General features: G+C 39.2%; 1 protein-coding gene across 5 annotated transcripts in view; it reads right to left on the reverse strand.

Annotated features, from left to right (window-relative positions):
• Nucleotides 1-15,140, reverse strand: part of LOC139462404 (kinesin-like protein KIF21A) — a 114,457-nt gene that overhangs the window by 35,230 nt on the left and 64,087 nt on the right. For all 5 annotated transcript variants that reach the window (XM_071244100.1, XM_071244099.1, XM_071244097.1 and 2 more), the window contains 10 exons: nt 14,541-14,808; nt 14,234-14,325; nt 13,369-13,437; nt 12,871-12,942; nt 11,520-11,639; nt 9,489-9,590; nt 8,288-8,453; nt 7,665-7,716; nt 5,660-5,735; nt 6-226 (listed from right to left, as the gene is read on the reverse strand). In XM_071244100.1, the coding sequence (XP_071100201.1) occupies nt 6-226; nt 5,660-5,735; nt 7,665-7,716; nt 8,288-8,453; nt 9,489-9,590; nt 11,520-11,639; nt 12,871-12,942; nt 13,369-13,437; nt 14,234-14,325; nt 14,541-14,808 (1,238 nt within the window). The remainder of the gene's footprint in view (nt 1-5; nt 227-5,659; nt 5,736-7,664; nt 7,717-8,287; nt 8,454-9,488; nt 9,591-11,519; nt 11,640-12,870; nt 12,943-13,368; nt 13,438-14,233; nt 14,326-14,540; nt 14,809-15,140) is intronic.

Here is a 15,140-nt window from a genome sequence, read left to right on the forward strand (position 1 = left end):
CTCACCTGGGTATTGAGCTATTCGGCTTCAAGATCTGAGACTTGGGAGGGGGCATCAAGATGGTATCTGTCCCATTGACCGACATGCCCTCCAGTTCCTCCTTGACCGGGTAGAGGATCTCCTTGTCCTCATCCGGAGTCTCTAGAACAGGAAGCAGAGGCGGACAACCTTCCTGAGGACCCCCAGCATACAGTAGATCTTCTGGTGTGGCGGTCTTACGACGAGCCTGAAATGAGTTGAAATCTTAAGGCATTGGAATCAAAATATACAGTGAAACAACAAATTCTAATGTTGGCATCATTTTGAATCATGCTGTACAGTAAACATCAAAATCACCTGTACCTGTTTAATATTTTTGCAATTCAGGAGCTCTATGCTTGGTCATTAACTATTAATCATATGCACAACATAAATTACTTAACAGTATCAAGCACACCTAAATTTTCTTTGAATTCCTGTATTCCTTACTTACAAAGTAGAAAAGTCATGACGTATGATTCAAATCTTTCACTCCCACAGGTGATTCTGATTAAAAGCAGGAGCAATAACATATTTCATTTCCATCCGAATATATAGCACTGATATCAGTAACAGTGTGACAACATTAATAGCAGTGCATTTATAGGATTATATGTTTGTTGTTAACGCCACATTCAGCAATATTCCTGCTACATGACGGCGGTCTGTAAATAATCAAGTCATGAGCATCAATATACGCAATGGGGATAAGATGACATGCTTCACAAGCATAGGTTGCTGGTGACATCTCGCTGTGCATTGTTTATTCATTACAGTATGTATGCAAACACGTCATATGTCCTTGACATGATGTGACCTTGACCTTTCCACACCCGACCTGTGTGCAATGTGTGCATCCTATCTGTGACTACTCTAACGTGAGGTCATGCCAAGGTCACCAACACATACCCATCAATATGGTAACTCACTTTCATCTCTACAAGAAAAATACTCATGGAATATCAAAGATTCTTATGTTGTATAGTTGTGTCAAATTTGTCTTACATGAAAAAGAATCTGAAATCTTATGTAAGAAAGTGTATTTGGGTGTTAGTTGTCAGTCAATGTTTCCCACATTTATTTTGTGACAAATTAATGATGAACACAGTTGTCACAGAAGACAGATGTTCAAGAATGATGGATGCTTTGCAGTGTTATCTGATGGTTAGTTGTCATTATTATACTGATAGTTAAGCAAACAAATGACTTGTTAACAGATAACATACTTGGCTGGGGTCACAAAGACACTTTCAAGAGTTTATGCATGATAAGTTGTGCAAAACATGTCAATGAAGTCTCTATCTACAATAACAGTTACATGCATTTCATATTTCCATGCTCTTCGTGAGACAAGGTGAAAGAAACAGCAGACACCATCCTATCCTATCAGACCTGTCTGCCAAATAGTCTTCCTACTGGATCATTGTCAATTATTCTACAGTTCTCTTATCGGTATACGTTCCGGAACAGTATTGCAAACCAGTCCTGCGCTCTCAAGAAAGAACAATGATTGATTCTGGCTTTAAGCGAAATATGTGACACCAAATAATTCTACTTCAAATGTAGAACTCCACTGCCACTCAGTAACTACAGTGAAACCCAATTAACTTTGAACTGTTACTCTGTTCACAAGAATCTATACCAAAACGTTGCAATAACAGCATAAATAAAAAGTAGTTATCCATAAAACATATTTTTCTACTTTGTTATCCATCAATTTCTGAGAAATGCCTATCAAACAATTGTGTTAGTGCTCCCCGGTTTGAGAGAGCCAGATTGCCAACATCAGACCATATTGCCAACACCTGACCATATTGCCAACATCAGACCCGATTTTCCTGCTCAGTAAATCAGGAGATATTTTTTAAATGAATTACATGTGATTACACGATAGATATTGTTTGTTGTTTAACGACACATTCAGCAATATTCCAGCTATATGATGGTGGTCTGTAAATGATTTAGTCAGGATTAGACAATCCAGTGATTGATACCATGAGCACCAATCCACGTCATTGGATACAATGACTTGCATCAACCAAGTCAGCGAGTCTGACCACCCGATTCCGTCATACAAAGTACATAAAGGGATAGAGTAGTCACGCTCAATGTCGTATAAGTGTCAACAAATCCGAGCGGCATGGGACATTGCTCAAAATATCAACCACTGGTTTGTCTGGCCTTGACTTGATTATTTACAGGTCATGGTCATATAACAAGGATGTAGCTGGGTGCGGCGTTTAACGACAAACAATACAAGTAAAATTCAAAAGATATGCTCGTATGATTAATGTGGTTCATGTTAATGAGGTTTCACTGCATGTTACATCCATGTAAGGTTAGCACAAGTACAGAGCCTCCACTTTTCATGATTAAGTTTGATAGCCTTAAATGAGTAGCTGTGGGTAGTGTTGTATTTTTAGCTACACTGTACACCTGTATTACAAGTAAGTGAATTGGACAAAGGAAAACAGTACATTGTTAGCATGTTCATCTGTGGATGCTCACAGTTGCAGTGTTAGCTAACATCTGTGGATGTTGAAGGCCCTAGTATATGAATAGAATATTACTACCAAAGAGAGTACATTATGACAGCTTGTCAGACTCCTATACTCATCTATGCAAGTTACCAGTTTTTACATAAGATATATCTACATATTTCTATAGATCTAGCCCTGCAGTCCAACCACTTCGCTCATCACCAAATGTATGATTGAACACTGTCCCTCAAATTTTCACTTCATTGGTATGTCGAAAACAGCAGTTATTCCCCTTGCAAAGAGAACCACACACAAGGAATAAAGTCTGTACTTATCATTTCGAGCTGCTGTTTGGTGCTATGTTTCAACAAGCATGTTTGTGCATATGTTTTTGGTGTTTCCCATACAGAGATAAATAGATACACAGACTACTTCATGCTGAGTATAGGCCTGAGTGTTCTGAGTGGGACAGATGGTAAGACATACAGGACAGTTACAGTGTTAAGATACAATACTCTATATCATACTGTTGCAGACCTACCCCAAACAGACGAAAAAACAGCTGCAAGATGGAATTTTGTTTTATTTTTGATAAAATAAATATGTTTGCTTCTTAAGCAAGTTGCATACATATTTGAAAGGGTATATATAGCCATAGCTTATTCCAGGAAGAATATGACTAATGCAATCTAGAGGCAGGTTAATTTTCCTAGCTGTGTGTGAAACAACAATTTGTCTTAAAAAATGTATGACCTTTTTTCATGAATCATTTGATACTCATAATCTATTTCCGAAAACAAATCATTTTTGGAAAAGAAACAAATCATGTCTGGACTTCATGTGTCTAAATCCTAATAGTGTGCATAAAGACACATTGTATGGTGTTCATAATAATGTGATGTACACAAGAGAATAATATTTCTGCCTTTCAAAATGTTTATATATATGTTGATTGGTTTTTTTACATCTGAAAAAGATGGCATACATAGGAAATGCAGTAGAACCTCGTTACTTAGCTCACCAAGCATATGAATAGACCTGAATGGCAAAGAAAGAAAATTACCGTAAATACTTGAATAAACACCCTGAGTTTATATATTTTGGTAGGTCCCATGGACAATTAATATAGTGATGATTACATATAATGAAGGTGTTTCTTCAAGGCAGAGGGTCCTTTGATCCAGTGTTTACTTAAGGCAGGCATTTATTCAAGGATTTATGGTACAATGTATCACATTCCATGTTTTGCAAAAACAGGCGATCTTATATTAGCCAACCATCCCACAAACGAGGTTCCACATGATTTCACAAGGAGTATTTAATGCAAAAAAACACAAAACAAATGCACCTACTGGCGGGGGAAAAAACCAATTGATTCTCACATAATTAATTGAAAATTTGGTGAAGGTGATTTTTTAATAAAAAAAAAGAATTGTTTTAAACAGTGAAATATGCAGTTTTTCCATACAGGTGTAGATGAGAACCAACATTGCATTTTCCCTCAGCCTAACAGTAGCATACCACACAAGTGACAGAACAACACGCTGAGTACACTATCTGTGGGGGTCGTCCTCTGTAGCTGCTAGAGTTTAAATCTCTGAGCCAACTTATCATTTACTGAGATGACCAGTGTTAACGATATAGTAACACACATGTACCTGCACATGCAAATGCAATTCTAATATCATTTCATTTATATTGAAATTGAAGTGTCTTTTACCACAATTATTGAACATGCTAACGAAACGTTGACTGGTAAATGATTCCAAACATTTGTACTGATGCTATTTGAATGAGTTCAGAAAGTGTTCACAGATTAATTAGTTCTATCACAAAACTATTCCAAGGTGTAAACATTTCTTCAAAATATTAAAATATGTCACTTTCCCCATAGAGGTACAGAAGACGAAAACCCACAGTAATTACAGACTGTTACAACAAGAAGTTACCTAGGTCAGCTAGTTTCTGTACATACCACATGACATCAGACACTAGCCTACACAGCCACTTCCCAACCTTCTCAACTCTTAGTGTGACCATTCTTGTACAAAGTAAATTAAGCAATGGTATATTGGCTGGCACTTCTGACCAACTCAGCTTCTATTTGTTAACCTAATTACTTTCTTATATCAGTGATATCAGTGATTCATTCTGTTCATATTTAGTGATTGAAGCGACTATAATCTAATCAATTCCATTCCCAAATATCGCACACAGATAAAGGACAAAATGTTGCACTCTTGCTCTTAAGAGCATTAAACCCATCTAGAGCCACACCTTGGACCACTGTGCCACCTGTCTTAGGTGATTCCCAAGATATATGATCTTACAGTTGATGTGCTGCAGTGAACCATTTTAGAAGGATTCCCATCAGATCAGAAAAATCTATCAACACATTACTGCTCAGTTTCTGCCGGGTTTTTAATCTTCTCAGTTTTCAAGCATGTGCACAATTGTAATGGTCACACTCACTCATATTGATTGTCACAATGAGTTCTCTTAAGAGTTTTGTTGTAACAAAAAGAGTTAAAAAGGTTGGTTGGCTTACAACATTGAGAGTTAAACATTTATAAAGATACCTTTGTTACCAAGAAATTAATAGGCAGCAGAGCAGCACTAGAGTGGTCAGGCACCTGTACACGCCTTGCTACCTCATTGTGAGCTGCCCTGAAGAGCGACAAGCAAGGGAGGTAACTAAGTCTACATCAGCCATTACACACACATAAAACATGACTGGGGACAAACAGCATTACATGTTAATGAAATAATGCACTTAATATATGTAGAGGAATACAAATTATGCATTCACAGCTTATGAAGAATAATTTTCAAATGAACATGTGAAAATTGCCTTTCTGTTCAGGAAATGTCAAGAGGCAGCATTTTGGTGAGTAAAATAATCGGATTGTTGTAAGAATTTCTTCTGAATATGTTTGTCAGCTAATAGATGTGATAAAAAAAGTTTAAATTTTTTTGGTTCACATGTAAAGAGTAATTTAGCATAATTTTTCGCGTCTTCTGTATCTTCAATTCTCATCTGTAGTGATGTTTGTCCTCCAGATTAATAAAACAAAACAAGTCAAAAACTCATTCCAAAATGACCACAAGCATCCCAGATCTGGCCTGTTCATTTGTTTGAGCTGTGATATGTTAGTACTGACCTTTTCTTTCTTATTGGCTATATCTCCTGCTGATGGAGGTCCGACAAACACAGGGGGCAGAGGTGCCTCTAACATGCTGCAGCCAGAGACGAGGGGGTTGGGGTGAGTTACACAGACATGGCAGTCACAGAAACCACAGGATGTGCTCAGAAAAACATACTAACTCACAAAACATAAAGCCAACATCTGTGCTGCGAACATTGAAATAGTTTTTGCAAATTTACACTGAAGCCACATGGCATTTAATGACAATTGCACTGAGGGTACAATATAAAATATGATGAATGGACGAGCACAACTTCGGATAAATAATGCATCAAATTAAAATAAACAATTTGGCATGTTTAATCAAAACATTTATAAATAAAGTGATAAACATTTTGCATATTTGAATTAAACACTGAAATGCCCGAGTTAAAGCCAGTTGCATATTTTAAAAGTTTTGGCACGGATTGAAATCTAGGTAGTATGTACAGACTACCAAGACACATATGACATTGCTCAATGTTTCAATATTTGTCAAAAGGCACTACAGAAGAACAGTTTGGCGCAAGTAATTTGGCAAATTTGATCATGGAACCTTTGAGCACATCCTGGAAACTAAGGAGACATGGCACTGGCAAATCATTACATCAAAAATGCACAGAAAAATCATACAAACACAACTCCTTTCTAAAATAAATAAGTGTGCATAATTGACCATAACTACATGCATAAGCATCACAATATCTAAGGATATTAAATGTGCATGACATCACCTGACACAAGCTACCATTTCAAGGAATGCTTAAGATATATATACATCTACAAAAATAAACTTTATAAAATTCAACAAATAACATGTGTATAAAAGAGGCACTTTGGTGGAAAGGGAATCTAAGGATCACAGTCAGAGTTGGAAACCATGCAGACTCAATTGGCGTATAACTGAAGGGCGACAAAACAAATCAAGACCGCAGCCGCAAATAAACAAAAGTCACTGTTTTCACTGAATCCACAGGAAAGATGCATGATAGGGGAGGATTTGGTAGGACGATACCAGTGGAGGGCAGCCCGCCCCGAGTAGGGAAGAGAAGAAAAAGAAAAAAGCGTGTTAGTTTATAAACATCTGGTTCAAATATACAATAGTTACAACTTACTTATTGTCAGTGTGAGCATGCTTTGATTTCTAATCATGTGTGACTTACGATTTCTTCCAAAGCTGTTAGTGAGTTAGTACATAACAATACAATTGTAACTCATAATATTCGCTTTTTCACATGATGCATATAAATATTTCAAGACAGATATCAAACATGTTTTGATGACAATACACATTTGCTCAACAAGAAATGTGGCATTATCTTTCAGAAAATGTGATGAACAGTCATCAAATATTGAATATAAAAATATTTAGATTTTTATGTGGCAAATATCAACATTAACAAATTAATAAGTTACAAATTTTTAAAAATACTTTTGTAGTAAAAAAACAGACGTAGAAAAAAATGGATTAATTTGGTTAGATATTGTTATTGACTTTCTGGTTAGTTGCTGTTTGAAAAAAATTAGTAACTTGGCAATTGTAGTGACTTTTGTTGATTTGCAAATAATAACACATTGTGTTTACAAACACGTAGGGTCCAGGACATGGGTTTTGTAAACAAGATGTAAACTGAACATCAAAGTCAAATCTCCTTCATTCCTCTGAATGACAATCAACCTCTACCATCCTTGGTACAACAGCAGTTTGGGAATTTGGATCAAATAAAACAGCCAGGATTGATACCATTGGGATTAAATAATGTGAAAAGTTACCGTAAAGACTGCCTGGCTTTTCTGTAATGTTCATGAATTCTCAACATTTCAGAATAAATTCGTTCACAAAATAAAATAAACAACTTTCATGACAGCAAATAGAATTTGTAAATTTGAAAGTTCCATTGGCACTTGAATGAAAGCCTACACATATATAAATTTGACCATGTCATCAGGGCTTTATATGATTAACAATCTACCTACTCACCTCTCTGCAGGGGAAGAGGATGCTGATGTTGTGCAGCTTTCAATGTCGAACTCTGCAACATAACAACATGAGCAACCAATACGATCATGTTAATAACAGCAATGTGTCCCAAAGATATTTGGAGCTGAATAGGTTCCAAGTACCTAAGCTTGTTGCAAGAGCTAATGAAAATGAGGATCAGATGGTAGCAAAGTGCAGCTGATGATGTTGATTATTGGCGACTGGTCATGTGCTATCAGAAACATGTTTCCCAGAGTTGGTTATATACAAAACATTTTGACAGATGGCTTGTGTCAGTTAGTTCATCAAATAAAAGATCCAAGATTTCCTTCAATGGGAAAAATTGTCAAAATGTGTGAAACCCACGTCTTTCTGCTAATTCAAACTTGATCATCGTGATCTATCAAGCAATACATGCTTACCCAATTTACATAGACACAATGACTCAATTTCACACAAAGCACACGTTTCCAATTCTAGACCTACACTGACAGTGACCACCGTACCATGCAGCCTAGCTATTGTCCCTTCAAATGCCTACTGTGTGTCCCAGCATTGCTAAGAAGTCTCCACCCTTATCCAATCTCTCTCTTACTTAACAGCAAGAAAGCTGTGTGTCTCACCATCGAGTTCGTCATTGTTGGACATCAGATTGTCCACCTCTATGTCCACATGGTCAATCATCATGTGTTTCAGCAGATCCTGTTGCAGGGTGTTGTTCAGCTCTGTCTGATGCAGCTTGGCTAGCAACTCCTTGGACTCGGAATCCTTGAGAGCTAGAGCCATGCCCTGCAGAACACATCAGTCTGTTCAAAAATATGCTGGACACATACCTGCCCACACTCACTATTCTGTCAAAATTTTAATTTTAAGTAAAATAAATTCTTGCTTTTCTCAAATATTCACTTCAATGCCCATTTCTTCCCATGAGTCAGTGAGTGAGTATGATTTTAGCAATATTCCAGAATATCACGGCGGGGGACACCAGAAATGGGCTTCACACATTGTACCCATGTCGGGAATCGAACCCGGGTCTTCGGTGTGACGAGCGAAAGCTTTAACCACTAGGCTACCCGACCGCCCCTCTTCCCATGAAAAGTACTACATTTCATTGGCTTCTGTGAGGCACCTGGACCCCCACAATCTTCATCCTTCGAATCTATCAGGCATATTACGAGTTTGAAGAGCTGTTGATATACAAACATCCAGCCTCATTGTGTGGAATATGGGCCGAGGGCAGCTGTGTTTTATTACCCAAACATGATGTCAGTCATAAGACACTAATTTCTGATTGTTGGCTGTTATTTTAATTAATCACACTGTCAAGATCAAAGGTTGTTTCACACATTCAACAATGAATACAATGTGTCTTCGTAGGATTAACAGAAATAGCAGAAACAGTATATGTATAACGGCTAAGAATCACACAAAAGATAAAGCACTACAAAAATCAGCCAATGAAAACAATTGTCACTGCTGTCCGGTAGCTATAGGCCACGCCCCAAATAGGTTTGTTTTCGGAAGCCAATTACAGAGCATGTGATTTCAGCACTTTCAATTGGGACATTTAAATACTACATGTATCTTCAAATATTATGAATTTTTCTCTCTCTCTCTCTCTCTTGGAAATTGCCTAAATGAATATTAAAAATTGATTTTCGCAACAAATCTCAATCATTTTTTCGTTTTACTTGCCCTTTAAACTTACAATACAGTATCATACTGTCAAACCACTACAAGGAATTATGCTGTCAGAGTGACATAATACATTCTGCTGGAGATGATATTGTTTTGTCATAATGACAAAAAGGGGGGTAACTCTACCTTGTTGATTGAAAGTTGCAGGAAGTGGTCTAAAAGATATTTTGCCTCCTCCAGTGTCACCGTAGAGATGACAGCACCAACATCCAGGTTCTCTGTCTCCTCCTGTCAACAGATTAGTTGTTGAACATTGATGGTGCAATACTGTACAAACCATGGAAGACCTAGCTTAGAGAGACCTAATTATCACCTGGGGTACAATTCCATTAAGCAATAGTTAAACTGATTGACAAACTCAGATTCAATGAATTAGAGAGTGCAGTCTTGCTCTACGACCGAAGGAACTAACTTCTTTACAGCAGGTTCATAATTACCACAAAAGACCCTAGGTCGAGACAAGTAAAATTCAGGAAGGACAACTGGCATTTCCTTGTTGAGTATACGTTTTACCATCAGGTAGATGGCAAATCTGTGGTAGATATCCTTCAAGTCTAGTGAAAATAAACAGTCTCACCTTGTAATTACTAATCCAGGTCTACTCAATATCACATCTACAGTGTGTTTCATCAGCAAACCTCCAAACAAATTATGTACATTAGTCAATTCTTCCCATGGCCTCGACACTATCCCAACTTGCACAAAACATGACATCCCTACTATCCCAGCTAACACAGACCATGTCATGCCCACTATCCCAGTTTACACAGACCATGTCATGCCCACTATCCCAGCTTACACAGACCATGTCATGCCCACTATCCCAGCCTACAAAGACCATGTCATGCCCACTATCTCAGCTTACAAAGACTATGTCATGCCCACTATCCCAGCTTACACAGACCATGTCATGCCCACTATCCCAGCTCATACAGACCATGGCATCCCCACTATCCCAGCTTACACAGATCATGGCATCTCCAATATCGCAGCTTACACAAACCACATCATGCCCACTATCGCAGCTTACACAGACAATGTCATCCCCACTGTCCCAGCTTACACAGACCATGGCATCCCAAAAATCCCAGCTTACACAGACCACGGCATCCCCACTGTCCCAGCTTACACAGACCATGGCATCCCCACTGTACCAGCTTACACAGACCACATCATTCCCACTATCCCAGCTTGCACAGACCATGGCATCCCCTCTATCCAAGCTTACACAGACCATGTCATGCCCACTATCCCAGCTCATACAGACAATGGCATCCCCACTATCCCAGCTTGCAGACCATGGCATCCCCTCTATCCCAGCTTACACAAACCACGTCATCCCCACTTTCCCAGCTCACACAAACCATGGCATCCCCACTATCCCAGCTTACACAAACCATGTCATGCCTACTATCCCAGCTTACACAGACCAAGTCACGCCCACTATCCCAGCTTACACAGACCACGGCATCCCCACTATCCCAGCTTACACAGACCATGGCATACCCATTATCCCAGCTCACACAGACCATGGCATCCCCACAATCCCAGCTTACACAGACATGTCATGCCCACTATACCAGCTTACACAGACTACGGCATCCCCACTCTTCCAGCTTACAAAGACCATGGCATATCCATTATCCCAGCTTACAAAGAACACGTCATGCCCACTATCCCAGCTTGCACCGACATCCCTACTATCCCAGCTTGCACAGACATCCCAACTATTCCAGCTTGCACAGACATCCCCACTATCCCAGCTTGCACAGACATCCCTACTATCCCAGCTTGCACAGATATCCCCACTATCCCAGCTTGCACAGACACCCCCACTATCCCAGCTTGCACAGACATTCCCACTACCCCAGCTTGCATAGACATCCCCACTATCCCAGCTTGCACAGACATCCCCACTATCCCAGCTTGCACAGACATCCCCACTATTCCAGCTTGCAAAGACATCCCCACTATCCCAGCTTGCACAGACATCCCCACTATCCCAGCTTGCACAGACATCCCCACTATTACAGCTTGCACAGACATCCCCACTATCCCAGCTTGCACAGACATCCCCACTATTCCAGCTTGCAAAGACATCCCCACTATCCCAACTTGCACAGACACCATCCCCACTATCTCAACTTGCAATGTTACCTTGGCTTCCTCCATCTGCATGATGTTGGTCTGACACTCGTTGATGTTGTCCTGGACATACTCAATCTGGTTCTTCAGACTCTGGATCTGGTCACCCATGTCCCGGATAATATCAACATTCTAGGGGCAATAAAAAAGGGAGTATAATAATCACTGATCTGTCAGATTCATTCAGGTTTAGCATGTCAGTACTCTACACACATGTAATGGTTGATACAAATCTCAATGCAATACAACAGTTTTTGGTCTGAAGACAAATTGAAATATCAGTACTTGCTGCAATGCTATATGCTATCCATTGTATCCATAAACATATCAGAATGAATTCGAATTTTTTTATTTGAATATCTATTAAGAATATGTGGTCAAATGTATTTTAGACAACAGTCAGGTTTACCTCTCTCACAATGTTTGCTGAATCTAGGGCATAGTTTCCATGGAAATAATGGAATCTTAAACAAATACGCATTCAAAAAGGCATCGTATTGTTTCATAGAAATATTGTTGCTCCGAGTTGAGTTCCAGAGACAAACATGGAACTGATATTATTAGTATTTGGACTTGGTTCCAAAATGCCAGCATGATGCAATACGTTCATCAATAAGTTGTATACAAACATTTTAACTGACTTTCAAGTTACAAAAGAATGAGACACCAACCTATACTTAAATAGTACGTCCATGCTTCCATGTGTGTGTTAAGTTTAATGGAGATGTTTTTAAGCTTCTGAATTAGAACAACTCCAACAAAATGTCACAGCCTAGTTACAGGAGGAGTGAAGTGAAGTGAAATTGGGTTTAATGTCATGTTCAAGATTATTGCACTTATGTAGCGATGTGCATGCACGTGTGTGTGTGTGTGTGTGTGTGTGTGTGTGTGTGTGTGTGTGTGTGTGTGTGTGTGTGTGTGTGTGTGTGTGTGTGTGTGTGTGTGTGTGTGTGTGTGTGTGTGTGTGTTTGGCTGCTTGTACTAGTCCGTACTGATGCCGATTTATAGTGCTAGCTCACTGAGATACCATGCCGCAGTTTAACATGAATACCCCACTCAGACACAGTATACTGACTCCGAGCCAACCAGTCCTTGTTTTAGCCTCTTAATGCCGAGCGCCAGACAGGGTAACAACTAGGAACCATCTTTTATCGTCTTTTGGTATGACGCGGCCCGAGATCAAACTCCGGACCTTCCGCTCTCCGGGCTGACGCTCTACCGCAAGATCATGGAGGCGGTCAGTTATAGGAAAAGATTGTAGCATATCTCCCATCAACTTTATGATGGCTCAAGATTGTAACCTAGCAATCTGTGGGCAAATTCTGTTAACTGCTGCGAAAGGCCAATATAATCCATGACGTACCCTCTGAAGCGCAATGTAGGAATCTCTCTTCTTGACAAACTTCTCCAGCTTCTTGCTCAACTTCTCCCTTTGCTGGAAATTTATACATAATAATCAAACATTAACATATGGAGAGAGGGACCAACTGCACAAGGACGGATCGCATTTTTGAAAGTGACTTGTTATTCATGATTATACCAATTAATACCTATTATATATTGCAGCACTGAATACAATGTTAACATATCTAAAACAATAAAGAAAAAAAAATCAAATGAAACACAATAATGCCCTTGTAAATACAAGATGAATCCCTGTTGAAAGTATCAAAATTTGATTGTTCTGTTAAGTTAGTGGGCCCACTTGCACAAAGTGATCTTAGCACTAAGATGATCGTAACTCCCATACTTTAGCATAAGTTTTCAATAGTCTTAGCGCTAAGATCGCTTTATGCAAGTGGGCCCAGGAGTTGACATCTTAAGTAGATCGAACAGAATACTGAAGACGCAGCAGTCTTACCTTCAGCCACACATCCATGTCCTTCTCCATGTGAGATATCGTCTGACGTCTCGTTATCACAGATCCAACCTGGAACAAACACAAAATGTCAATACAGCATCAGACAGAAGATATGCACAGGAACAACAGGGCTATGGTAAGGCTAGACATATTTTTATACATAAACAAGATTTAGAAAAGGAAAGGAACAAAAGAGTGGATACAGCAAGTCGAGTTTCGAGTTACTTCCCTTCCATTTATAGACATGGATTTCAAAGTAGACACAAGTTATGGATAACAACTTTTATTACTGTAAAGGCTACGTTTTGGTATAGATCCTTATACCGTCTTGTCTTGCTTGACAACAATCCATAAATTGTGTCTACTTTGTCATCTGTCAACTTCTAAGTAATGCCTATCAAACAATTCAGACATGGATTTGTAGCGATATGTCGTTTTTTCTGTCATACGTTTTTAAGATAAATTTTCAACAGGATAATAGTCTTATATTTTATTTATATTCAACAGCGACATTAAATGAGTTGTATTTTTAACACTTTACTTATTTCCTCTGGTCAGAGGAATAAAAAACACTGCTATTCATTGTTTTTGTTGTTTCTTTAAATTTCAAATTTTTGGGGTAGTTGGATTTGTAAACAAAGTTTTAAAAAAGGTGTGGCCAGTATTTCAGTGACTGATGAAAGGATAGGCCCTGATTCAAATCCACACTAACTGCAAGCACCAACTGCTAGGACTGATATTATGACTTGGGAAGGTTGACATGCAATCAAGTCACAGTGCCTGAATGCCCAATCCATTAATTCCCCTAATAACAATTTCAGGGAATTACTGTCCATGGAAGGGCAGTATAAAAAGAAGTACTTACATTCTTCTCTATAATGTCCCACTTTTGCTTGGCAGCTTTCGGAGAGAACTCATTTCTTCTTCGTCTCCGTGGTGATGAGGTAGAGATAGGGTCTGAAATGATATTAACCATCTCAGCTGATATCATTTTACACAAACATTGAAACCTGTTAATAAGAAGACAGCGCTGATCAGCGTTTGTTGTTTAATGCCACACTCAGCAATATTCCAGCTATATGACAGCAGCCTGTAAATAATCCGAGTGTTGATCGAAGAAACCAGTGATTACTAGTGGCGTTTCATATCTAACATAAAGGAGATGTGTGTACCTATTGGAATGGTTGGTGCTTTTTCATATTTGCCGATGCGCCCAGCGGCACGGGAGGACAGGGGCTTCTGACGTTTGCGCAGTGCCTCCACCTCCTCCTGTTTCCGCCGCAACACTTGCTCCTTCTGGTTCTTTTCTCGCTCCAAGTTGCGGATCCGGTTCTCCTTTCGAGTAAACTCACGTCTCATCTGAGCGATCTCTTTGTTCCTGCGCGTCTCACTCTGCTTGTTCTTCTCACCATCCTCCTTTATCTGCTTCATCAGTCGCACCTACAGGAGTGAGTGAGTGACTGTTGTTTTACTCTCCAAGGTTTGGCTATATCATAGCGGTCTGTAATTTACTATATAATCAAATCTCGGCCAGGCACACAAGTGGTTGATATTAGGGTTGGGACGAGACCACATTTACTACCCAGGTACCCAACCTCCTATTACCTGTCTCTACCCAGGTACCCACTGTAGGTCTCAAGAGATGGGTACAAAAGGTCCAATTGGGAATTGTTTAAGCCGCGCCCTGGCAAAAAATAGTAAGATACTGGAAATATATAATTGACTGAAGCTTTATCTTTATTCAAACATATAAAAATCACAAATAAACGTGC

This window comes from Haliotis cracherodii, unplaced genomic scaffold (genome assembly GCF_022045235.1).
Source record: "Haliotis cracherodii isolate W230 unplaced genomic scaffold, xgHalCrac1.p SCAF_15, whole genome shotgun sequence".
Taxonomy (NCBI): Eukaryota; Metazoa; Mollusca; class Gastropoda; order Lepetellida; family Haliotidae; genus Haliotis; species Haliotis cracherodii.